A 27597-nucleotide genomic window follows, 5' to 3' on the forward strand; every position below is an offset into this window, starting at 1 on the left:
GACTTAGCTCTCTTTCTGCCTACTTTTCCAGTTAAAACAGCTGTGCCTGAATCTCAAGTTTAAGATGGAATCCATTGGTAAAGATCCAATCAAATACTACATTGTAAAGCTTCCAAATCTGGGCAGATGTGGAGTTGTATCAGACCTGATTTTTCCTCCTTCCCTCTACCATGATGGTTCACCTTTATCATTTGGAATAAGCCTTATACATAATTTTTGAAGTCTCATCATCCCTTGTATGCATTGTGATATGAAAAGAAGGATGGATAGGAGAAGTCCACAGTCCTAGAGATGCTTTGTCATCTACTGTCTCCTTGGTCTCCTTCTTTGCTTTTCTCAGTAGCTTGGGATGTGGATCACTTCCTGACATGATCTAAGCATATTTACCTCACAAATCCCTTGGAATTTTGCATGTCTTGTAACACTGGTGATGCCTGTTTTGTCTTTCCTGTTCAGGTTATAGGATTTGAGGCTCCTGGTAATTTTTTTTTTTACTATAGATCTTATGTGTTTTTAGAATACTGGGAACAAAACTCTGGTTTTGTGGACCTTTGTGTGCTAAATGCCTTGTACATTATTTTGTGGGGTTGGTAGAGACTGGGCTCCATTTTTTAGTTTGTAATTTCCAGTCCTTTGTTGTTCAAAGACACACAGTCCCTGCTGTGTGCTGTTCCATTTACTGCTTCCTTTTCAGCCTTTTCTTGCCATCTTTCCTTACTTATTCAAATGTGTCATTCCCAATGGTATTGCTGTTTTGTTCAGTGGGAGCCATGATTAAAAGTTTCCCCACTGGACTGATTTGATTTGATACCTGTCTTTTCAGCCTCACAGTCTTTGAACAAATCCCTCAGTACATAGGCAAATACCAACACCAATGCTGTGGCCTCATTCTTCTTCCATCTTGTGCAGCTTTTTACCTTAGTAAAGTGAGTGCAAATCTAGGAGAAATCAAAATGGAATTCTCAGTCTATGCAAGCTTTAATGGCAACCAAATGTACAATGGCATGGGGAAATTATGTTTCTGAAGTTCAGATTCAGGCCTTAAACCCAGACTGAAGGTGAATTGTAATTTGTCATAATTTACATGTTGTTACAATAATAAATGGTTTACAAAAGCAAATTGTATTTTTTCTGCTTCCACCCTTTTAAAAATTTTTGTACTGTTCCTCAGTTCAAATGTACTGAGAGTTGCACTCACATGGAATGATATTACTGCAGTAGCCATTTGGTCCTTCACGACATTATATAAACATGTTCCTCAAGTGCCTATAGAACATGCAACCCTGAAGGAAGCAGATAATTGCAGAGACAAACTATATCTTTACTGCCATTTTTGGAGCACTAACAACTCTCTAAAAGGTGGATATTGCTAGAACTTAGTCCTCTTCTTTCTGTAGAACCAGGTGTTCTGGGATTCTTCTCCAGTATTTTATCAAGATTATCTCCTTTAAGCAGGCAGAATTAACAGAAAACAGAGATCAAACAAACCCATGCACAAGCATGCAGCATAAAGATTCTGTAAAGTGTCAGACTTGGGATATTAAAAACAATCTCAAAACCATGTCATCCTATAATAAATTATAGCCATACTGGTTATCACCTCAGAATCCTCTAGGAATTTTTGCCACAGATGCTTTCCAGATGCTGCAGCAGTTTTCAGCAGTTTCTCCACTTTTGGATGCACCAGACAAAACTGAGAAACCTCATTAGCTGATGGACAAACTTATGAAGGGCAAAATGGGGTAGGAACTACTTAGTAGGAACAGACATAGTTTCGTCTAAGATGCCACTGGCTGAAGACACAGATGCCAACTGTTTTTCAGCTGGCTTCATACTGAAGGTTTGTTTTAGTTTAGTGTTCTCTGCACTTGGACTTGCCCTCTTTCCTTCAGTCTTCTGTCTTGCTAGACCAAAAGGAGGAGAGGAAAATGAGAGCCATGAACTTATCATTCATAAAAGTGTATAATTTTCTTATAATTGAACTTCTCTCTGGCAAGAGGTCACATGAAAATTAAGTTACGAGATTCCCCCAGCTCTGCATTACCCCCAAAACAAGAATGACCCGGAAGAGTTGTATCTCAACACATAAAATGTCAAATGAACACCAGGTATTCTTTGTATTCAAAACCCATGTGTGTGTTCCTAAAGCTCCTCTTAAGTAAAGTATTCAGTCATTCATGGCAGCCTTATACCCAGGAATCCATGTGGCAGTGATTAGTTTATAAATATATGCAATCTGTGTATAGGCAATGCTGCAGATGAGTGATAGTCAAACCTGAAAAGTTTGCTTCTTGAAAGGGCTGAGAGGGAGCAACATGATCACCAGGGTGTGGTACCCGATGCTGTGCTGTGGTTGATGCTTTGCCATCGCTGTTGCGTGTTGATTGTTGATTGTAAGCTGTGAGCAGGTGCTTTAGTGCACTGTCAGGTTGCCACACCATGATTAGCTTGTACAGCTCTGCAATTGTGTTTTCTTCCTGACTGCTGCAGAGAAGAGTTGTTTTACATCTCTCCATCTTTGCGCTTCTCTCTTTGACTACATCAGAGTAAAGAACAATCACTAGCTCTTTGAAATATTGGCTAAGCCTGCTTGTTTGTTGAGCAGAGGTTCTGATTAAGCTACTGATTCCTTCAGAACTCAGATGTGATGTTTTAAGGAACTCAAGCTGAGCTATGTAATACATTAGATTGTTTTCTGCTTTCTGCAAGAAGTGTCCTGTGTTTCATTGAGTCAAATGGCACTGCTTCCTAGTTTTTATGCTGAAAAAAATGTAGTGTGTAACTGATGAGTGTATGTTACACAGAAACTCTGAAGAGGATCTCAAGAGTTTTTCTTTCAGAGCCCTCACTAAAGATGATTAGATTTTTTAGTGTTCCATGTATGTGGCTTGTGGTTCTCTTTGAGGAGAAGAGAGAACACTTTGGAGAGAAAGGAGATGGTCATTCTGTTGTTCAAATGATACAGCCAACAGTGTTGCTTTCAAATAATCACTGTTTCCAAGTTAACCACAAAGGAGATCATGCCACAGAGGGCAGAGGGCATTTACCTGCCTGCTTTGTGCTCAGTAGCAACTACACCAAGAGGATTCATCTATGCATGATAGCCTTTGGAAGAAGACTTCCCTACCCTCCTTACATGAGACCTTTTTGCAGATCCTTTATTTTTCTTCCCTTCTCGACTCCTGCCCATGGAGACACTCTTCCCTTCCCCCTCCCATTGCCTTGGAGCTGTTTTGTTTCTCCTGATGAATGTCAAGTGTTTTGGGCCTGCAGCCCTAATGGGTGGGGGCTAAGACTTGGATCTACCCCTGAGACACAGTGGAGCCAGCAAAGATGGGTTATTTTAAATTGTGTGGTGACAAGCCTTTTTTTTTCCCTCCCTTTTTGTTCCCAGAGGATAGCTGGGGAAGTTTGCTGTGCCAAATGGTTGGAATGTGTTTTTTCTCCTCTTCCTCCCTCTTCAAAACAAAGAGAGAAATCTTTATGCTGTGAATTCTGTTAATTGGGAAACATAAATCCAAACTGCAGTGCAGCATTGCTGGGCCTAGGCACCTATTGAAGTTTAATGAGGGAGCAGCAGCTTTCTCTTGCTCTTCCCCCCTCCCCCACTTATGCTCTCCCTACATCAAACTCTTTCTTGTGGTGCCATCCTGTTCCTATGGGAGTACGGGAATGCCTGGGAGAGTGTGTGTATTCGTCCAAAGTTCTCGTGGGTCTGAATGCAATATGTGACTCCTTTAAATTAATGCAGCTGGAGTGAGGCATGGACATTATTCCAGGCTGAAGTTAGTTGGGTAGCCAGCGTAGGAAAGAGAGATTCCTCTGGGTTCCTGCCCTAAGTGACTGCAAGCCCATTGAGGGAAATCCAATTTGCAACAGAGATTTAATGGTCTGTGTGCCCCGGCCAATATATTCTGGACTGATCTCAGCATTTCATGATGAATGTTATGTGACTTTATGCTTCTTGTCTCAGGCTTGATATTTTCTCAGAACTTGATAATGAACTATTTCCTTATCACTACTTACTGGCTGAAGAGATATCTCATTAAATCCAAAAGAGAAAGTAGGAATCCTTCTCCTTGTTCTAGGTGTGGTAATAGGAATAAATTGGTTCACATCAGCTTGTACTGGATGTAATGGAGTCCCTTACACAAAAAGCCAACCTGAGAGGGCCTGGATCAGAGCATGAATGGGAGTATAATTAAACTGAGTGTAATAACATAAACTTCAGCAAAGATAGACAAATTCATCTGAAATGGCTCTGGAGTGAATGCCAAAAGCAAAAACTTGCCTTTGGCATTGATGTTTCAAGAAGAAAAGCAATTCACATCGTGGTGGAAAGGTAGATTGGAAGGGTAACAGGAAGAGAGCTTAATTAGAGGGCCCTGTGAGTCCCAAAATTTATTAAAGCCAATGCTGACTGGCTCTGAGATCTGCTGCAGTAAAATATGAAAACTTACCCTTAGGTAAAAATGCTGCTTATGGTGGTGCAAGACAACTGTTCATCCTGAGTTCTGGATAATACAACATTACCACACAAGGTATTTTAACCTGCTGGTAATATTTTACTGCTTTTGCCTGCTACCTCATCTATGTTTATGTAACATTAAGCATTAAAACTCTTATTTTTATCAACTTCACCAAGCAAATTTATCAACTGCTGCTGATGTAGCAGTGGAAGTCTGGGAAGAGCTGCTTGCTTTTGCTTTGAGAGATGGGATGTAAGGTTAGAGGGGGTGGATGGTGATTGCATGAGCAATGCAGGTCAGGTTACTGTTGGATTCCTCTTGCAAGATAAGTGAGAGCCCTCTGAAAGGTAATTATTGGAAAGCATAAATTCCTGAGATAACCTGTCCAAGAAGAAATACTGACAGGAGCAGAGGCCATGTGTTAAAGGCTAGCCATTACTCCAGGGCAATGGGCTAACCTCTCTTTCTCTCTTTTGCTGTAACCTCTCCTTGCTCTGACAGTTGACTCCTGCAGTTCTTTTCCTTCAGTTACTTGTCAATCTTTTTCTTGTCCTGTTTCTAGACCACTGTGATGCTTGTCTCCATTCTGCACTAATTGGGGTGCAGACAAGTGGAGACTCTGTATGCAGTTTAGTTCCATGTCCAAACTCTTGTTTAGTCACTGTCTTTGCTTGTCACTGTTAGTGTCACTGCAGTGTTCAGGTAGCTTTTACAGGATATCTGAAAAAAAAAAAAAAAAAAAAAAAAGAAAGGTCACTTTTGTATTTCTTTAGTTGATTTTTATATAGAAGAGCTTCAACTAGCCTTCAGCGTGACATGGTGTCAGCTTTGTCTCTGAACCAAGAAAATTGCTGGATGGCAGCTGGGGAAGGAAGCCTTGCAGGGCAAGAAAACAAATTTCAGAGGAAAAAGATGGAGCAAAACTGGGAAATAAGAAAAGTGACTTCTCTTTCTCTATGGCTTTGTTATGCAAACTCTCTGTGTCTCATCTGTAATGTAGAGATAATGATATCTACCCAGCTTTTATTTCCACTGGTTGATTGATTAATGACTGTCTCATGATCCCTAGATTACACTTTTGTGACCTGCAGGTTTAACTACTGCAGTGTATTACACACAAAAATAAAATGGAACCAGTGTGTTAGCTCTGGCTAGTTCCAGCTGGGAAAACATGATAAACTGACCTGAACAGCCTTGCCCACGTGTATCTGCTTCTAAGACCTCATTCTGAAAGTGCACTGAAGCATGTGCTCTCTGTTCAGCTGCCATCTCTGTTCAGCAAGACATTCAAGTATCTGCCTAACTTTGAATTGAAGGGGACTTGCGTGCTCAATATCGTGCTGTGCTGAACTGGGACCTGCTTGGTCACAGGCAGGGTTTCATCACAAGTGTTTGAAGACCCCAGTCAACACATGAGGCCAAAAGTGAATCTGAGGTCTGCCCTAGCATGATGGGGATATGCATTAAACAACTGCAGTCTTTCAGACTTGCCAAAAGAATATGTTTTTTGAGCAGAAGAAAGGATCGTTATTTTGCAGTGATAATTGCAGCAAAACAGTATTGCAGGCTTTGCTAATTGTTAAGTGAACAACAAAGCTTTTCTATTTAATTTAACTGTTCTACAGTAATAACCACCTCAACGTGATACTTGAATTAAGGTGGTGTTGAGAACGGGAAGCAAGGCAGAAGTAAAAGAAGTGCAAGGAAAGTCCATTTCTAGGAGAACAACAATCAAATATTTGAGTTTCTGGAAGCTGGTTGTGGCAAGTACTTTTTCTTGACTTTATTAAATAGTTCCTCTTGGGTGCTGCATAAGTATCTACAGAAACCAGGGCACAGGTGTTTGAAACACCACTCCTCAGAGTTACATTTTAGTATTTGCAATGCTGGTTTGCTCTGCTCCTATGGGATGTGCTCCAGGTGCAGAAGATCCTGTGCCTAGACCTTTGAGTTAGTTCCAGTGTGCTCTCAATACAGAGCATTCTTTATGCTGGGGGAGCTGTGAGATGATGTGTTGGATGCATCTGTTTCACCTCTTACAATTTTTTTTGTTACTTTTTGAGGAGTAATAATGATACTTCAGCAGAGGAATGACCGTAATCTGCCCTACTTCCATTTGTGGGTAGAGCTGGGGGAATGAGGTGAGAAAAGGAAATCTAATTCACAGTTATCTTGGGAATTCCCCTATGTAGCATGAGTTAAGTATATCCCTGCTGTACATCTGCCAAGGTCAGTAGATTTACACAAGTAACAGAATGATTGTTCCTGTGTATTTAAGAGAAATAATAACTCAAAGAAACATAACTTTAGTTATCTAGGCACGAGATGACTTTATAGAGAACAGAAAACATGATTTCCTGTTTTGATAATTATTGACTGGGAATAGTAGGTTTTAGTGTTTCATGTGTATTCAGTTTGTCACACACAGATTGTGACCAAGGATCTGCAAGTGCTACCCATTCAAGATTAGTAACTTCAAAGTATTGGCTCTAGCTGATTTTTTTTCCCAAGGCTGACCTCAGAGGCGAAGTAAACTATAATAATTATGTGGTTTTATGTTAGATCTATATAAATCTCTGCTTTTCTACTTGTGTGATTATTTTCACCTGTGCAAAAAGGATTGTTTCCTGGAGTGGCATTTCCTTTGCAGCAGGAGATACAAGGTTCCTACAAAAGAGACAAGTCGACAGAAAAATGTGAGCTTATGAACTCTTTCTAGCCAAAGGACAGGAAGTACCTAAAATATTAATGTAATAACAGTTCAGTGTAGTGGGGAAGCTTGCATGCCATTTTGGAACATTTGTACTACTCTTCTACTTGCATGTTTATTTTAATCTCTTTCAAATTCTGCCACCTGGATTGAACGGCACTGTCTACTAAATAACTGCACAAGGTGCAGGGGAAATCCCAGCCTGAGAACTTCCAGGTGGGCTTGCAGAGGTCATTCAGACCAGGACCATGCTGTAGAACTTGGACAGCTGGGACTCTGACACGGCTTAAAGCATGGGGCAAAAAAACCCCAAAGCCCATGGTCTTTCCTGGCATCTCACTCCCTGTTGAGCTCTGGTGGATATATGTAGCTTCATGAAAGATGTGATACTTAGAGACACGTGAAAAGGAATGCTCCTGTCAGCTTAGCTGATCTCATTTGGACCAATGATGTAACTGAAGCGGTAGGGAACAACTTCCAATTGCATTTGCTGTGTCTCCCAAGAGGGCTGTGCAGGCTGAGTGACCTAGCTGTCACCACTGATGGTGTGGACAGACTTTTTCCCATTGCAAACAAACAAGTGTGCCACTTGAAGACTAAGCCGAGCTGATTGTACTGCTGGAGATACCTCTGGTGGCAGAAGGGGTTTTGTGAGCTTGCCCTCAGCTCTTCCAGGCAATGTCAGCTGGGTTTGCTCGAACAGATCGAATGGCCTTGCTTGAACTGAGTCAGGGAGCGCTCACGCAAATATTGCCACTGGCAGGAGGTGTGGGAGCAGTAAGCTCTAGGAGACAAGCAGTGAAAAGCAGCAGGGTAGGAGGGAATGGGTGATATTTTTAGCTGGCACAGCTAGAGCTAGGAGAGGATTTCTGTTCATGATCTGAGCATCTTTTTAGTACAGACAGTGCCTGAAGTAATGCACACGATTTATTATTGAGGTAAGTGTAGGGTGTTACCCGTGTTCTGCAGGGGAACTGTTAAAGCTACAAAGGAAGTCATGGCAGAGTAATTTGTAGAAGTCTGGTTTTCTGTCTTCCTGGTGCCAGCTTGGGTGATAGATTATGGTTTTTACCAGGAATGCAAAAGATAGGATCACTGTGGGAAATCAGAACCATGGGAGCTGAGTGGATAGACTTTGTCTTTGACTAATCTGGCCTGTAAGACTATTGTTGCACTAAGCCAAGCAGAATTCTGGTGACCCCAAGCCCCAGCAGCTGGAGTTGCTTTTCTAAAAATATATATAAAGAAATCCCTTAGATGTTGTCATGTCCAATCTAATACCGTTGCTGAAGTTTTTGTTAGTTCATTCCTTTAGTAATTGGAGGGAATTTTTGACCTTTTAGGGGAGGTTAGGACCAAGCTGAATTCTGAGCGCTGTCTTCAGACACAAAAGAGGTCTAGGTTATTACCTTTCACACCTGTTGTTCATTTAATTGGATGATGCTGCATCTCTTTAAAACAGAAACTCTGGCCTGCAAAAGAATAGATGCTCTGAGATATCCCCAAGGAGTCTGCCTCTGAGATTAACCTAATTGGTCACTGTGCTGAGTCTAATAGAGATTGTATGCAATGTCTGTCTCTGGAAACAACTTAGGCAGCCTGATGTATGACATGGAATCCGCTGCTGATGCCTCTTCATGGAAATGAACGTAAAGTAAGAGAAGATGTGGACAAATTACCACATGCACTGTAGTATAATTGTTCAGAGTCCAGTGTATTTGAATGGGGCTGATAACTTAATCTTTTGAAATACCTAATTTCGTAAGTACACATCAGCTTGTACAATACACAGGTACTTCTTGTATCCAGCCAACAGTTCTGCATGTTAACAGCTGAGTGAGATGGGCAGAGTGATCCCACTTTTTTGGCTTTGGGAACTGAGAATGTGGCTGCAGGCCCTGAGCTGGGTCATGCACAGCTGCAGGAAGAGGAGCACCTTTAGTTCTAATCCCTATTCCTGCACAAAGATGGCTGCAGCTCTTTACTCTGAAAGCCAGATTTTTGTCAGCAAGATACCATCATGTACCACACTCTTCTTGGCAGTATTAACTTGTGCTGCTGTTTCTTTTCTTTAAATGGAAATGCCAGCAGAGCTCTCATACTTCTACAATACCTGTGATGGGGCTAATCAGATCAATTTTCCTCAAATTGTAAGTTAAGCCTGCCTTTTGTCATTTTTCTTCAAAGACAGACTTTTTGCATGAGATGATACCTGTAGTTTCACAGTGGATTAAATTACAGCCTAAGCCTGTTTCCAGAGCAGTGAATGTAGCTCACTCTACGAGGCCGCGCTCTCTGTTACGAATCAGCATCACACCGTGATTCAAGCAGTGAGTACCCTGTTGATTCTGGCCACAAGTAACCAGCAGGGATTTCCAACCCACCAGGGGAAGTCTTCTGGTAAATACCTGCAAAAGGGGATTTCTTTGCTCTTTCACATAGAATGCTAATGCTGAATGCTTGGAGGAGGGTGCTAAAAAACCTCACATTGATTTTACACTGATTTGGGATTCAACCTAGACTTGTTTCTCAGGGCATCTTCTTGTCTGCTATAATGTCTGGGCCGTGCCAGTGCTGACTCAGGAGCTTGTCATCAGCTCTCTGATGGTTCCTAATCCCTTGAACCACATGCAGTCTCTGCACCTGACACAGAGCAGTGAACAAGTGCTAGAAGCTTGTCTATTTTGACCTGTCTGCATGAGTTCTTCCAATGAAAGGCGTTAACTCTCCTGGAAAGTCTTTTGTTTACCCTTGGATCATTGCTGCTCCAGCAACACTGTCTGCTTTGTATACTGTTTTGTGGTCTGATTTGTGTAGTCTACCTACTACCAATAGAGTCCTGGTAGCCATTGTTTCTCTGACATTGTTTCCCAGGCTGGGGAAAGTTATACAGTCTTCCTGTTGTCCATCAGGTGAAATTACTCAGTATGTATAGAAATGAAATAGCTGTCCCAATGACTCTGGCTCTTGGAGAGTGTAGATATGTGTTTAGAAAGTTTATGTTAAAAACTGCCAAGTTTATGTTAAAAAAACTGAGAGCCCAGAAAGTTTGAGTCATTCTGCAGCACATCTGGAAACCCAGTTTTGCCTCTGCTCACGTTCACACCCTTTACATCATTAGAAAATGTTGTGCAGGGACAGATGCAATGGACCACTATGAGAAAACTGAATCTGCACATTCCTGCACTTTCTGGCTTGCCATTAGAGTTTGTGGTAGGATTTTGAGCAGTCTGTTATGCTTCACCTAACACCAGGAAAGCCGTTCTCTATTCCTCTTGAATCTCCACATCCTACCTTTATGCAGTTGCAAAGGGTGCATGCTTGTAGCAATTAGGCACTGCCTATAAACTAGAAATTCCAGAGAGTGCAGCCAAAGGAGGGGCCTAGCCAGCCCTTTGTTGTTCAATGCTCAATAGCGGTCTGACACTCTTGAATATGTCATGTTTTCTTTTGCTTGGATCTTTTGATGAATGTTATGTTAGCATCTTGCAACATAATGTGAGGATGAGCAAAGCAGAATGCTTTCTCTCTTCTGGGGAGATGCTCTGGAGCTGAGGGTCCGCTGTCTGAAGATGTTACAGGAGCCTGGTGATACTGGACTCTGTTAAGCACAGGTTTCCAGTTGCATCTCAGTATAGAAAGGAGAAGCAGACGTTCAAGCAGCTTGAACTTAGTCCACTGTGCCCTTCATGGAAATCAGCGGTATTTCAGAGTCTGTGAGGAAAAGGCATGAGGACAGGCAGGAAACTATGGACTTCTTTGTCTTGCTTTGTGATAGGGAAAATACCACACTTTTGCAACTGGCTCTGACTTTGTTGCTTATCTAGCAAGAGGTACAGAGTCAGAGTAGGCCAGTCCGGGGTGGAGAAACACACATGAGCATGGCTAGGCCACAGCTTGAGAAGAGAATTATGCTGAATGGAGAGGGAGAGGAAGGCCCTTTTGGTGATTGTGTCTGTAAGATTGTCCACATTAACAGTGTTAGTGCATAGCTTGTAATGCTTCCCACTTCCAGTCAGTCTCATTCCAATTTCTTCTGACTTCAGCCTCTGCCAGCTATGCTACCCTTGCTTTCAACACTGTGAGGTCTGGGAGAGTGCTGTCAGCACAAGGGGGAAAAAGATACATAAAGCTGAATGTCATCAATGTAATGGCTGGCATTGCTGCTCAGATACTTCATCATATTCCCTGAAGGTTTTGCATAGATATTAAACAGAAGTGGCTGAAGAATTGAGCCCTGTGGCATTCTTTGTGTCACAGGTCATAGAGAGAAGGAGCAGCTGCCTGTCAGGAGCCTTGTGGGACCTGCTGGAAAGGAATAGTATAGCCAGCTCAGTGCAGTTCTCTCAACACTTGCCAAGACATGTAGTTGTCCAAGAAGGTCTCCAGGGTCTCAGGCAACTGATAACTCAGGTAGTGCCTGCATGTCTCTGTTCAACTTTGTGAGAAGGCCTAAGACCTCACTGGTGCTTCATTTCCAGACTCATTCATGAGTGTCTCCAAAAGAAGAGTAAAAAGTACCTTCTGAAGCTGCATTGCATCACTTCTCTCATACCACTTCTCTGATCTCACCCACTTTAAAACTGGATGGCAGTGCTGCTGAAAAACTAGGTCTGATTTAAAAGGTCTTTTTCGGTTGTCCTCGCTGCTGCTCACAGCGTCAAATGAACTAAAATGTAAGAGTAGAGGCTAAATAAGTAAACAAAAATGTATAGTAAACAAAAATTCCATGGTCTAAAGGAAAGCAAGGCCCACAGTTTTGATCATGGCTAAGGACAATTGCAAACTGTAGAAGGAAAAGTCTGTTGCTTTCTGTTACATGACTAGTCATTTCTTCCTGTGCTATCAGGTTTTTACTTGCCTAGTCATGTAGTGAGCATAGGTTTAGAGGGAAATGACTGGAAAGAGGCCTGGCCTCAAGAACTGAAGACAATCTGGATTCATACTCAGAGGTATCTGGTGGAAATTTAAGAACTGCACTTAAGGAGGAGTGGTTCTTTGTTAAACAAGTTTTCCCAGGGTTATGTGGACCTGTAATCATTGTTGAGCATGGTTGGTTATAGATCTTCAGGAAGTGCTCACCTTCTCTGGGTACTAACCTGAATTGTGTTAGGCACTGCAGGAGGGGCATGCTGGATTCTGCCTATTTTGTAGCTGTTATAAAAGGTGTAAGAGCCCTCAAAAATATGTGACTTTGCAGGATGGACTGTGAAGTAGTGGTGGAGAGCTGCTCCACCGCTTTCAGGGCCCATCAAGGTCCCTTGTCAGCACAGAAACATCTTGAACATCTGGAGTGAAGTCAGCCTCTTGGTCCTTGTTGCTAATTTATGGGCTTATAAGACAGGCAAGTTTTTGTGGTATTTTTTTGTTTGTTTGTTTGTTTGTTTTGTTTCTTGTTTTGTTTGTCTGCCTAGACAGCAGAGGCGTGGCACTAGGTACTATACAGAAAAGTAGTAAGTTGGAAACTTCAGTTTCTTAACACTTAAAAGAACAGTGACCTCAAGGAAGTCACAGAGTCTGATCTTCCATGCTGGTGCTTGCTGTCATGGCAATGACTACCTGCAAGGCTGCACAGACTTGCACCGGGCTCACACTGCTGTCCCAGCACCCACAGGGCTGCAGGGGCTTTCAGAGTGCTCACCTCCCTGTGCACACCAAGCTTCCATTGCTCTCAGCCTGCTCTTTAGTTTCAGTCCCACTTTTTAACACCAATAAAGAGACGCTAAACTCTACCAAATATTTGCCCCTCCTATGCAGCTTTGCAGGAGTATGCAATAGCATAGGTTGTTCTTCTCCAAGTCCAGGAGCTTTTACCAGTCAGCCAGAACCAGGTTATTTTAGCGTGCATGGGTTGGTATGGAAGTGCAAAGCCTGTGCATATGCCAGCAGTGTCACTGCCACACCTGTCCCAAACATCTGGGGTTTCACCTGGGGCTCTGTACCGAAGGGCTGTGTGTTTTTCACGGTGTGCTGACAACTGTGTTCTGTATTTCAAGTTGTGCTGCCTTCAGTATGATTTGCCTTTCTTGTCCAGCAGTTGTTCATGTCTGCTCCTTGCTTTCTTTTTCCCAGCATCTTTAAAATCTGCACATTTGCTGATGATTTTGTGTCATTAATATCAATCTAGACAAGTCTCTGTGACCTTTAACTCCCCTGTCCAAAGGGAAGAATTGACCCTTGCAGTCAGTCACAGCACAGCACTGACTCATACATACTTTTCATAAAAATAATGAGGAAATTCCCCATAGTTTTTACAGATACTTTTTCAGGAGTAGAAGTGGAAGTCTTCCATAGCAACACAGTTTGGGAAAACTATGAAGCATGTAACAGATAATTAATCTTTTTTCTGACATATGATACACTTTATAATATTAATTTTTTTTCTCTTCTCGTATCTCGCTTGCTCAAACTCAGCAGATCTTTTTGAGTTTCATTTGAGCTCATGTGCTTTCCAGTCTTATTCCCACCCTTGTCTGTTCTCCAGCTCCATTGTAAACCTCCTGGGAGGGGGCTGGGATTTGTCCCACCTCCCTGACTCCACAATGATGAACACAATAGGACTGTACTTCCCCTTTTTGCTCTGATTTTAATATATTTTCCTGCATAAGATAAAACATGCTGTGTTTAGATATGCAGCACAAAAAAGAGAAAAAATATCTCTAAGTTTGAAGTTTTGAAAAGAAACAAAACAACAAACTGAAGTTTGGAATGAGTCAGAATCCTCCAGTAAAGACTAATGGTAAAACAAAAAAACTAGGCACTGAAAAGTAATTTCAGGAAAGCTGTTTACTACTGACATGTAAGTATCATAAGGAAATATAATTTCTTTGCTTTCCTATATTTTATTATTTGTTACTTAAAAAAAAAATAAATCCATTTATAATTAAGGCCAGGGCAATTCCTCAAGGTCTCAGTATCTGAATATCTTTCCAGTGAATAGTTAGCAAACTGCGTTTTTTTGATCATTCTTGCTGTAGTGGAGCCAAGGCAGGCGTTCTTAAAATATGGAGATGACTGAATGCTTCTAAATTGTTATTTTTCTTTAAGGCAAAAATTGCATATTTAAAATCTTTGAGATAAATGTAATGAAACATCCAGACTGCAAGATTTTGTCAAAAGTGAATTTGACTCATTAGTTTGGTTGCTTCTCTGCCATTAGGATCTCAAACCCCCTTTTCTCCCTTCTAGAAAAATCTGAAATCTAGTCTGCTTGATAGTGTGATTTAATGCCAAATATTTTAAATTTGAAGACTTAAAGTTACTTTCAGTCTTAGAGCCAGGTGGAAACAGGAGCAATCTCCAGTCAGATCCTATGTCTGGGTTGCTGAGGTGTATTGTTTTTGTTAATACAGATGCTTTGTGGTATGCATATTCTAATGACTGAAGTGATTTTTGGCAAAAGGAAGACTTATGCAGTGGTGGCAGTTTTTTGTCACGCAGCTATGCTTGTCTTTCCAGTAAACTCCTTAGAGTTAGAGAGCATCCCTGGTTTAATATAGAAGGAATCTGACATGGCTCTGAGGAAGCTCAAGTGTTTGTGGAAAGAGCTGTTAATCTTTGATCAACTGGGGTCTCCTTGTTACTGACTTTGATTACACAAGTGTACAACTTTAATTACAGCTTTTAATAAGATTTCATTTCTTTCTAGTCACATTCTTTGTATAGTAGAGCAGCTTATCTTTTCCTTTTTCCCCTGTTCCCCTTCCCTTCCCCCCTGCCTTTTTATGGAAAAGGGCATTTGAGGTCATTGCAGGGGATTCGGTGTCCAGAGGGATCCCGCTGTACGCGCTCTGCCCATGACTATACCCTCCACTTGCTGGCACAGTCCAGAGAGCTCTCTCCTTCAGCTGCCCTCCAAATATCCCTGCACTGGCAGCTGCCCAGGAGCTGGTGGTCAGCAGGGGAGGACAGGTCTGAGAGGCACCATGTTCACACAGACGTTCACTGCTGCACAAAACCTCTGAAAAACCCTTGGGAAATCTCTGTAGCCAAAGGATATTCTGATCTCCCCCTCACTGGATAACCTGAGACTTGAGTAAATTAAGTTCTGGTCGTCAGAACTGAGAAGGGGAAAATTGAGGTGCCCCCCTTGTTATTTTCTGTATTTGTGTTCTTCCCTAAGCCTCTGCTTTTGGCCCCTGTCAGCAATAGGGTACTGGTCCAGTATAGCCAAGAGGAAAAAGGTTTGACTCCCATGCAAAGCGTAAGGTACAACTGAGGAGTCACTTACAAGATGTGAGTCACAAAAAAGGTTCAGATGTTAAAATAGCAGTTTGCACTGATTTGACATTCAGAGGTGTGCGAAATTTTAAAATGCCAGTTGTGACTATAGAAGAGGATAGTGGGGAAGACAACTAATAGAACAGCAAAGGGAGCTCCTTTTATCTCTGTGCGTGCATCCCTTTGGCTCGCTGTATGTGCTATACTCTTTTTGCACACTAATGAATATCAGAGTCAGAGCAAGTTACGCGATCTATCACTCTGCTCCTGTTTTCTAATGAACTTACCCCTAACAGGTAGCTTTCCTAGCTATTCGTGTCACGAGTGAATTTCACCTTGACAATAGATCAAGAATGAGGTTCAGCAGTGTGGCCCACCTACTTTGCAATGCTCCAGCATGACAGCTGCTTTGTGTCCTCAGGGTAGCTTTACTTTGATGCTTTTCCCTGTTTAGAAAACTTTGGGGGGAGGATTTTGGTAATCTCCAGCAGGCAGAGTTTTTAAACCTATCTCAAGGGAAGATGAAGATTCTACAGAATTTTTGAACAAACAGTTATTTATGAAGTAAGTGACATTGTCTTTAGAACTGTTATTCCCACTGGGCTCCAGAGAAAAGCAGCATTTGCCACGCTGGATCTGACTGGTCGCTGCTGTAGCCTGCTGCTCCTGGCACCTCAGGCTTCACTGTGGAAAACTCTGGAAGGCTTACGACAAAACATCTAGTCTGACCATTGTGGATATGGCTCTAGTTGTTAAGGGCTGTGTTTTAATGCCTCAGAAGCACACAGTAAGAGAACTATAGTCTTTGCTCTGACGGGCTCTTTGACACCAGAAATGCTGGATCAAAGTTCTTCTAAACTTGGCTGGCTTTCTGGTTGCCTAAAACATACTGCAGTAGTTGCTGTAACATGGGATTGAAATGACTGGTTTGCTGAATTGGCTGGACAAACTACAGGGGAAGAGAAACAATGAAATGAGTTCACTGTGGTGTATATAGGCCTGACCCAGGGTCATGGGCCAGTGTGATTGCATCATTTGCTCATTCAGTAGCCACGCTGCTACTGAAAAGATCTGTGTCTGGTTTTTGACATCCTGATCTTTTGATGAATTTGACATCACTTTCTGCATGATGTGCTTCATCTGTGTCTCGTGTCACCAACATTCACCTCTGTACAGGCAAAGTTTCTCTGTTTGTTTTCTCTATTTTCAAACCAACCTCACGTCCCCTTTTCCTACTCTTGCTGGAAGGGGCCGTGCAATCATTCTCACTGCCCTGTCTCTTTTGGCAGACTCGGGGACCAGTTCTACAAAGAAGCCATTGAGCACTGTCGCAGCTACAACTCTCGGCTCTGTGCCGAGCGAAGCGTCCGCCTTCCCTTCCTGGATTCTCAAACTGGGGTAGCTCAGAACAACTGCTACATCTGGATGGAGAAGAGGCACAGGGGACCAGGTTGGTAGTGCTGTGTCTGTGTATGCATGTGCATGTACGGAGGGCTGGCCACTGAGCCCTCATGGGGTTTAATTAATAGCAGCTCAAACCTGCTACAGGCCACACAGAAGAGAAACTGCTAAACCTCTGTGCCTGCAGGGGATTTCCTTTGGTAACTGCAGAGAGCTCATGCTAATTACTCCCCCTCTCTAAGCTAAGAAGTGCCTGACATGGTAGTTTCTAAGGCTGCATCATTGTAGCTATTTTCATGCTATCAATCCCAGTCCATAGTAGAAGACTCCATGCTCTGCTCTAAACAGGATTGGAATTACCTCCAAGGTGGAGGTGGGAGCTTCTCAGATGAATGCTGAAAATAAGGAATTATACTAGGAAGGATATAAAACTGCATTAAAATATAGGAGACTCCAGTTAATGGAATGAATGTTGTTCTAATGGTCAGAAATATATCTATAAATCCCAGTTCTGCTTTAGATAGGTTAACTTGGATATCAGTTCTGGAGCTGCGGTTCCCTTGGGTACAGAGAGAAGTTGGTATACTTCCTTAAGGAGCTTTGGCTAATGCCTGTCCCACAGCTCAGTGAAGCTCAAGGGAAAAGAGCACTGTTATTTTTGTAGACTTTGGTCAGTTGTTCCTTTGTTAGAAAATCCATCTGAAATCCCTTTATTGAAAGGCAAAGGACATTCACCAGTTCAAAGACTTGAGGTGTTGCTCAGACAGAAGTCCTTCTGAACCACAAAGGGAATTTGGCTAGGTTGTAGCTCAGTATCTGACCAATAATTAGTTCAGGGAACAGATTTTTGACAGCACCAAAATGTATTTCTACCTTCCTCCCCCCCCCCCCCCCCTTTTAGTGCAGCCCAGAGAATCCAGGCAGGAAGGGACCTGGGGCACATGGATACTGGAAGTGTGACACGTGCAAATGTGCATAAATATGTGCCAGTTTTCTAAACAATATTGACACCCTCCCACCTTCACCCTCCACCCCCTCAAATTCTAGATCTGAAATTATGGGAAGGCAAAACCTGCTCCAATCTCCTCTACTGTCTGGTTTACAGGAGATTAAGTGGGAGGAACATATAGGATATTCCTTTACCCTCCTGGAGCTAAGAAAGCAATTGCTGCTTCTGAAAAGTGCCTAGCTGTGTCTTAGCTGAAACTTTCCTTCTCCCTTTTCTAAGATATACTAAAGGAAGGATCCTTTTGCTCCTCCTATTATTGAAATGTCAAAAGTAGATTTAGTGTTGTCTTGCAGGACTATTAGAAAACTGTTTATATAATAAAATGCAGCTACTTCTGGTGCAGGAGACAACAGGTGTTTTTATAGTGTTAAAAATACCCAAAGAATAGCTACCAAAACTGCTGGGGTAATTCAGGACTGCTGAACGCGGTTCACAAGATGGGAGCTGTCTACACTTCTGGACTAACCCTTTTTTTCTAGGGAGGCTTCCTAACCACAGTCAAGTTTTTTGCTTCAGCTGAAAATTCTCTAATCCCAAGAGATTATGCTTTGGATAAACTAGGTTTCTTCCTGTTCCCGTTCCCGTTCCCGTTCCCATTCCTGTTCTTGTTCCTGTTCCAGTTCCTGTTCCTTCTCTCGCTCTTGTTATGACTAAGGTGCTACTATTTTTATCCTTCTGAATACAGTCAGAATACATACATACAGACACACATACATATATACATATATATACACATACATATATACATATACATGCATACATATGTATGTGTATATACACACACACACACACACACACACACATATATATATATATATATATATATATATATACACAGGTATACATCTACTGTATGAATCTCACTGACATCTGTACACATGCAGAAGGAATCATCACAAGTGTGTTACAGCATCACACCAGGGACCAAGATGTCTTAATTCTTTGCCTTTCTCAGCCACAATCTTCGTGGACTACCTCAAGAAAATTAATTTTTCAAATCTTTCCTTCCTCACTTCTGATAGTGAACTATTTGGCAGCTTGCCCTGCAGAAGGGGATAGGTGACATTTCTCCTGCAGGTCTGCACTGGAGACGAATGGCGGAACATTCTTCACAGAGAGTATCAGGTGAAAGAAGCCTCCTGCATCTGCATTGGCCACCAAATCTGATGACATTGTTATTTTGAATTAAAATAATCAGTGTGAAATGAACCAGCCCTCCTCCCCCATATTTCCTTTCCTCTTTCTTGATTTTTATTAGCCCATTTAGTGCTCCCTGGAGTGTCTTTGTGTAATCTGTTTCTTGTAGTATCAATTTCTTGTAGTATTAGGGTGAGTCAAGGCATCCCTCTACAGTTTTAGCATGTCCAGTTTTGGTCTGTACACAATGTACCTGTGCCCATACTAAAGGGCTCTGAAAATTCTCTGCCAGCCATCCTGGTATCTGTCTTGTGTGCTGTGCTCCCTACCATTTACTATCCTTAACCTGAAAAACTAGATAAAGATAAATGGCAAAGCTCCAAGACCTATTTTCACTTATACAGACTTGAAAAACGGAGAAGAGTCAGGAACTCAGCATATTAACCTGAGTTCTTGCTGTCCTCTTTGTTAAAGGAGTCAGAAATGTGCATCTCCTGATAAACAGTTCAGGGTTAATTTCACACAATACTGCACATAACTCCCTCCTTTTCCCCTCCTCCTCTGGCCTTTCACACGAGCTTTGAGTTATGACTCTCCTACACTAATGAGATAAACAACATAACTCACTGCAGGTTCTGCTATTTCCTCTGTAAGCAAATGGTTGGAACCTTCTCTGGTTGCCCTATAAGGTACCAGAGAGAGAGACAACCCACTGAGGGCTGAAGACAGTAATATGCATTATTTCCATATTCACTGCAAAATTGCCTGTGAAGGAGCAGCATTCAGAGCATTCAGAACTGACCCTTTCCCTGTTGCCTCTCCTTTGTGTAAGATCTACACTTCATGTGAGCCAGCACAGAGACAGAAGAGGAACAGGGTAGAGAAATGAAGGCAGCATTGGTGGGTTGAATGAAGTGAAAATCTGATATGTGTTCTAAGTTCATTGGATGGCAGTATATTAATGTACAGGTGTATTGTGAGCAGCAACACAGAGCTTACCTGAAGGGTTGCAGAGGTGGATGTTGGATCATCCGTTTCTTATTGATCTACCTGCCACCCTCTAAGGAAAAGGGTTTCCCAACTCTCTTCTTTCAAGTTTCTAATTGGGCTTTCAGCATGTGTAGTTGGCTTTTGCTGTCCTGCCTGAATCCAGAACTGCTCTTTCATATGAGTGCTTGCATTAGCAGATATTCCCCCAAAACTAGTAGATCTTTGCTCCTCTCTGTCTGCGACAAAAGGTGTGGTACTTATCCCTTCAAAAGGCTTTTCTGTGGAGGCCCGTGCAATGGAGGGCTGATTCTCTATCCTATTGCTTTGATCTGCCAATTGCCATTTCTGTGTTGTCTTAAGTCCCTGCACAGGACCTGCTGAGAAAGGGTGGGGCTTCTTGCCTCCACCTCTTTAATTACTCACATCAGAGCCAGGCACAATCCACCTCATCATTATAGTAGTTGTTTGCAGTGGTTAATGTTTGCAAAGTGGCATGAAGAAGGATGTCCAAATACTGCATAAGGGGTGGTTATTCGTATTTTTATTTCCAAACAGGTCTTAGACAACCTGTTCTGAAATGTGTCCTTCTTGGGATGTGCACAATGCCCAGCTTTCTGGGCATAAGTGTAAGAAGGGCATGAAAAGCCCAATAGCATTCTGTGCCCTGAAACAGCCAGAATCTCTGCAGATAATCCATCACTTGGCTGTACTCAGGCAGTTTGCCACAGATGCTCCAAGGCCTTGGAAATAGGTGGAAGGTGCTGGGGTATGAGCTGGCATTCCCAACAGTTGAAATATTTAAAACCAGTAACTTAGGTCTCACCTGCAGAATTTGATTAGCACATTCCCTCGAGGTGAATTATGTTATTGTGTCTTCCTCCTCACCCTAAAGTTAGAGGATATTTTTTTCATTATTCTCAATTGGTCTGGTGAGTTGCTTTTGTTCCCAAGCTGATACTCACTCCTGGCTGCTTCAGAAGAGAGGAGAGAGCTCTTGGGCCATCCTCCTGCCCTTGAGCTGTTCTATTTTACTGGCACCCCCTTGATGCTGTCCAGCTGTTCACTGTCGGTACAGTTTCAGATATAGCAACACCACTCCTGTTCTCTCTCTTATGTGGTCTTTCCTGGTTTTTGAGGACAATGAGTCTGGAATTGAAGTCATGCTTTGTAGCCCCTTCAAGACAACAGCAACAGCAGAAGGGCAAAGATGCCAAACCAGAACTGGTGGACAAAGAGGGCAGGAAAAGCAGAGGAGAGAATTAAATTCCTCCAACTTTTCTTTCTGGGTATTTCTATGTGTCATGACTATCTGGGGCAGTTGAGGATACTTTGAAGCACTTGACGGTGTGCTTCTGTGCCCCTAGAAATGATGCATTCACAAAGCCCTGCCGTGTCCCAAATGCAAGAGAGCAAAGTCTAGCTCGGACATTGGCTGAAGGGTGTCTGCCAGGAGAGCCAGGGCTGCTCAAAACCCAGTGATGCCAAATGTAATTTAAGGGAACATGCAACGATATAAACATCATTGTGTATCTCCTCCCTCATTCAGAGTGAAGGCATGAGGAGGTAAGAGTCAAAATGAAGAATTAACATTCAAACAAAAGTCCAGAATGTAAGCAAAACTACAGTCAGACCTCTTGGATCCTGGTTTGCTCCTGTTTGGAAGACAAAAATTTCCTGAGCTGCTCTGTGCATCAGGGCCTTAAGATTTGCATGTCAGAACTTCATCTCTTCTCTCTCAAGGGGCTTTCTCTGCCTGTGGAGGAGGCATCGCCCCTGTGACCCAGGAGAGTCTGAAATTCTATTTACCCTGAAGAAATCACAAATTATTTATGTGCAGCTCTGGTTTCAGTGAGCTGAGTGAAGTGTCTAAGTGAGACCTAGATTCTCTGTAGGCCTGATCCCAAGAGGTGCCGAAGAGCCTCAGGAGCACTGGATGCCTTGAGAGCATAGCTCTGTCTCATGATTTGCAGGATTGAACCTTCCAAGAAGGAGATGCTGGAAGGGCAAAAACAAAGATGCTAGAGACAGTGCTTGTGGTTTACATACTGAAACGTGATTAATTTTTTGCCTTTAATCTTCAGGCCTGGCCCCAGGTCAGCTGTACACATACCCAGCACGTTGCTGGCGCAAAAAGAGGCGTTTGCATCCCCCTGAGGATTCCAGGCTGAAGCTGCTGGAAATTAAACCTGGTAAGTATTTGTTTGCTGCCTCTCCCGAGCTGCAGAGCAGCTGGCATACATGCAAACCTGGCATTTAGACCTTGGACTTTATCTTTGCTGCTTTCCAACCATTTCTCATTGCATCTGTTGCATCTTACTTGATTTGCTGTAACCATAACCACCAAATCCTCTGCGTACAACTCATACCTTATAAAAAATGTGAACAACTTGTATTGAATGCAAGGGGAGCTGAATTTACCTTCAGTAGAGTTGAATCTTGGCTTCTATTAGAAAATTCACAAGGATGTAAAGAATGAATGTATTACTAATTTTTTCCTCGGTGCATTACTAATACAAAGTCTCACTGGCATCTGCTGCCTGATCTTTGTGAAAGAGACCACTGTGTGTGAAACAGTAAGTATAAGATAAGATTTTTCTTGGTGGGGCTGTTGATGAGGGGTGTGACCAGATTATAAACAACAAATAATATAAAATAGTGAGCACATGCCACATATGTGTATTTCTGTCTGACCGTATGTGTACCTTTGTCCGTTATTCTTTCATTCTTCTTGTCCTTGCTACTCTTGCACAATTAAAATATGCAAAGTGGTGAGTCTGGATGCTGAATGAGTGACTGTAAAGCAGATGTGGAGGAGCTGCAGCTGTGTCAGGTAGAGCATAGTGTAGTGCATTCTTCCCTGCAGTTAGTAATAAAGGCTTGCTGTCTCTGGGGCCAGCTATTATGAGAAAGAGGGAGCACATATACTCACAGCTGTATGTGGTTTTTAAGAGGTGAGACACTGTCAGTATAAAAAGTGCAGGAGAAAACCCCCAAATGTAAATTAAGAATATTTAAAAAACCTGTTTGACAGAAGAAGGTGCCTGGGAACTGAGCTGTGCTCAGCAATACTGATGACTTTGCTTCTACGCAGTAGTTGGTGGAGAGAGAGGAAAGGGCAACAGACACATGTTCTAAACCCATTAAAATCAGAGACAAAATTCCTGTTGATTCTGGTAGAAACAGTTTTTGAAAACTCCCTACCTTCAGTAAAGGAGACATCAGTGGACAGTTGAAAAAGAGGAAGAAATGTCTATAACCGCTCAGTTGGGGTTCAAACCAAGGGCAAAATCTCAGCCAGAAAATAAAACTAGACCTCACAGCAGAGCTGCTTGGAAAGAGCTGATGAAATCAGTCACATACGTTGATGAAAATGAGACTGGACTCTAGGAAGAGGATGATGTTGGCTCATAGAAGTGCCTACCTTAGACTTTGTGATGATGTCTTGGTACTGCTGTGCCATGGTAATTTTGTAAGATAAAGCAGTAGGGTAGAGTTTGACTCTTTTTTGTTTGCATTATTCTTCTTTGCTGTACTCACTGAATGCCAAATTAGTGCATCCTACATGCCACAGGGCATGAAAGGCAATTACCACAAAGTTATCAGATAAAGAGACCTCAGCATGTCTGTCTCTGTGTTGTTTTCCCTGCTATAAACATCTCCTCTGCATCTCAGGAGTGCTACTTTTGTTGCATTGCCGGTGGCAACCAAATAAGGCGAGTTATATTGCTCTGCCATTTAAATCTATTTTCCAACCAATTTCTATCTAGTGATTAACTTTCCTTATCAGTTATACCACAAAACAATTTCATTCCATCTGTGCATATCCAGAATAGACTCACTAGCCAGAAGTGGGATTTTTCCCTTTTCTGATCTGAGAGTGTAAAATCTATGGAAAACACTGGACCTCCGTTTAAAGGTAGCTTTTGAGATTTGGGAGAAAGAGAGTATAATTTGTATTCAACATGGACAGCAGAAATACTGTAGATTTTGGAGGGGAATACTGTCGTAAAACCTAATGCTGAACCTAGGAAGCTACGTAATGCTGACTTCTTTAGTCCTCAGTTAAACATCAGATGGTTGTGTGGGGCAAAGAGATGGAAATTTAAGATTACTAAAAAGCACAGCTGTAGGACATATAAGATAAATTTGAAAGAAATATAATCTACATGTTCCATAGTTTTACTTCACCTAGGACTTGAGCATCCTGTTCATTCCTTAGAGCTGTTCTCGGCAGTTAGAGAATGCTTATGCTTGGTTAAGGTGCAAATAGCTGATTTTTATAGAGGAGGCTGTGGAATTGTTGATATATTTTTATAGATATTTATAATTGTTACATGCCATGTGCAAGTAATACACTTCTACATCAAATCAGGGCTAAACCTTAGTTGTATTATGTTAACTGCATAGAAGTACTTCTTGTAAGACAACCACTGTAACAAACACAGAAGAGAATCTTTGCTCCAAAAGTTGCCATTCCACCAGTTAATGGGAGTGGCACCAGGGGTGTGAATACCTGCTTGAACTGCACCTGGGCTTTCAGAGAGCCTTATTATAGCAACAAGTTGTGTTCAGAAGGTCCTGTATTCAGAAGACACCTACATAATTCAGGAGATACACAGACCTAGGATTTTTGTTTTGGCAAGTCATAGGCAGGCATCAGCTGGTCAGTAAGTAGCATCAATCTATTGTCTTGCCAGCAGTTTGTGGGTACAACAAATCATTTAGTAATAGTATAGTATACTATTTTAGTTTTATAAACTAACATAGTTTTATATAGTTTTAGGTTTACAGTTATAACCTGCTTTTGAAGGTTTGTGTAGTGCATGACACGACTCAGTGAATAAGAGTTTCACATTTGGTAATACCAAACTCTGATGAAGAAAATCATGCTCCAGCGGTCTGCTGTTTTTTTTGTAAAATGCAAGGTGCACTACAATGTTTTTCCTGGGGTGAGTTGATGCCTGCTTCTTAATAGAAGATGCCCCCTCCAGACTGTCCACATCTCTTTTGTATAGCAGGGACCAAAACTGAGCACAGTATTCCAGGTGTAGCCTGAGAAGCACTGAATATGATAATTACTTATCTCTGCTGGTGATGCCCTTGCTGATGCAACCCAGCATCCTGTTGGCTCTATTTTTTTGGTCACAACAGCACACTGTTCATTCATATTGAGCTCATGGTCCACCAGGACACTGAGGTTCCTTATCACAGAGCTGCTCCCCAGCCAGGCAGATCACAGCCTGTCCTGCACTCCTGGATAATGTTTTCCCAGATATATTTCTGTCGCTGTAGGACACGAAATGATTCACATGAACACAGCTCAGTGTATGATAGGAAAAAGAGAGTGATTTATTCCATAATTCCAATATTTATAGATTCTCGACAATGACCAGGGATTGGATAGTCAGGTTACCACCTTCCCAATCACACTGGTCATGAGAAATGTCCATCAAAAGACATTTCTTTAATGGAATGTATAAACATCTATGTTTATAGTTACTTTCCTGGGAAAGTGGCTAGAAACTATGAAAACAAGATCAGAAGGTTTAGTTCTCAGGGCGACACATTTCCTAGGTGCAGAATTTTAAACTTACTAGGTATTGATAGTCATATAATATTTGTGAAAATAAACTTCTGTTCAACCAAGTATGGGAAACCTGGTTCTCTGCAGAATCGAGCAGTGGTGTTTGCATGGCACTTTGGCACAGAGCAGTGGGAGGGCTGCAAGCAGCTCATGCTTCCACATTAATTCAGCTGCCTGTTCTCCTGCCCAGCAAAAGAGGAGCAGAGCTGAGCTCCTGTTCCTGACAAGTCTGGCAATGGGTGAGAGAGAGGGTTGAGCTAGGTAGCCTGACTTCCAGTGGAGTCAGAGAAAAAGGAGAATTTATAACTCTACAACCACTGTGAATGCGAGCAGTAGGGTTCAGGCCCTTGCCAAAATCAGAGCAGTTGGAAAGAGAGGGGTTAGAAATGAGAGGGACATCCTGGCTTAGACCCAAGGCCCCTTGAAATTATAATTGATCCTTGTCCTATATACTTAGTGGTTTCGTGGTGCTGGGTAGTATGATTCAGTGTTGGGTCAGCTATCAAAATTGTGGAAGTGCTATTGCCTACAGTAAACCCTGCTGACAGGCAGGTATTACCCAAGCTTTGCACCTATGCAGATGGGAACAGATATGGTGAGTGTGGCCAAAAACTCTGGTGGAGTTTAAATTGGTAGTGTCCTACTTCAGTCTCACAAGATGGCTAAATATAGGTACATACCTACATACCTACAGAGCTTTTATTTCGCACGGTGTGTAAGTCTAAAGAATATGACTGTAATGTTTTTGTGCCAATTTGCTGATGTCCTTTGGTTTTGGACTGAAAGCCCACAGTGAGGTTTCAGAGTGGTCAGCCTTACCACCCACTTGGAGGGTGTGAAGTAGAGTTTGTTTATGCTACTGCTGTGCTGAGAATGAGCTAGGGTCTTGTGCTAGTGTCTGTCCTCTTACTTATATCTGGACAGTCTAGTGTTTAGCTGAGCTACAGAAATGGAGTTTTTTTATCAGTTGTTGGATAAGGAAAAGCAAACAAAATATTTGTCATTTGCTATTATGAACCATGGTGGTTGTTTGAAGCAAGTACTGAAAACAGATTTTTAGTTCAAGTTCAGATCAGTACAATGCCTGATCTGTTTTTAGTCTAGCATATAGGGTATACCTAGGTGAGTGTGCTTGTGGATGAATGAACTAAATCCTTACAGATAAGCTGTTATCTCTTTAAAGCATCTCTATTTACCTTTTGGAGACGGTGACTGATTATACAAGGTACTGTATGTTTCCTGGGAAGTGAGAAGTGCTCCCAACTCTTGGGGGAGATGCTGAGCATGTGGAGATCTGTGGTCTTTAAGATGGGGCACTTCACCAAGATAAAGTTAAGATGACTTTAAAAAGCAAAGAACAGAATTTGCAGTAGTATCTCTTAGCATAGCATCTCGAGACTCAAGCAGCATGTTAGATCATCATCCCAGGGGCTGTTGTGAAGTCATCTGAGCCATATACTTACAGTCCAGATATACAAAATATTAGTGAAGGAAGTACTTTGATTCCAAAATGGAGAAATGAGCGACAAAGGGAATAGACTATTTCCATGATGTTTTAACCAGAAATTTGTGGTACAGCTGGAAGTCAAACCCCAAACTAAAAAGAACACAGTGCTGCTGAATTCCATATTATTTTTTCTACTCCTGGTTGCTATGGCTAGTTTCACTCAAAGATATTAGAGCCTAAAAAATAATTCAAAAAAGTTAATTCCATGAGCATTTCCTTTTATATTTTTTCTCCCATAGGCCAATTAATATTGACTAGTTTCACTTTTGATTTCAGCATTTTCTACACAAACACACGTTGGTTCCTGTTCTGTACGACAAGACAGCAGTGTTGTTTTGCTATAAGCACTGTAAAGAGAGGCACAACTCTTCTTAACAGAAACTTTCTCTACTATTTCACACTATTTGACACTTTTCCTACTATTTTCTCTGTAATTAAAGGTCATGTTATGTTATAGAACCTGCCTGTGGCTCCTTTTTAAGGTCCATTAAGACTATCTTAGGATCCTAACTGGAAGAATAATTCTGGTGCCAAATAAGAGTATGTCTGTAATATGCAGATGAATTGGAT

The 27597-nt window shown here is 42.0% G+C and overlaps 1 protein-coding gene across 10 annotated transcripts in view; it reads left to right on the plus strand.

Moving 5' to 3' along the window:
* Window positions 1–27597, plus strand: part of DPF3 (double PHD fingers 3) — a 161732-nt gene that overhangs the window by 50941 nt on the left and 83194 nt on the right. For all 10 annotated transcript variants that reach the window (XR_015287671.1, XR_015287672.1, XR_015287669.1 and 7 more), the window contains exons 2-3: window positions 16689–16849; window positions 22018–22125. Coding sequence is in view for 6 of the 10 variants with exons in the window: in XM_086891935.1 (XP_086748061.1) it covers window positions 16689–16849; window positions 22018–22125 (269 nt within the window). In the remaining 4 variants the exon portion in view is untranslated. The remainder of the gene's footprint in view (window positions 1–16688; window positions 16850–22017; window positions 22126–27597) is intronic.

The sequence above is a fragment of the Cyanistes caeruleus genome, chromosome 6 (assembly GCF_971803275.1).
Source record: "Cyanistes caeruleus chromosome 6, bCyaCae1.hap1.1, whole genome shotgun sequence".
NCBI classification, from domain to species: domain Eukaryota; kingdom Metazoa; phylum Chordata; class Aves; order Passeriformes; family Paridae; genus Cyanistes; species Cyanistes caeruleus.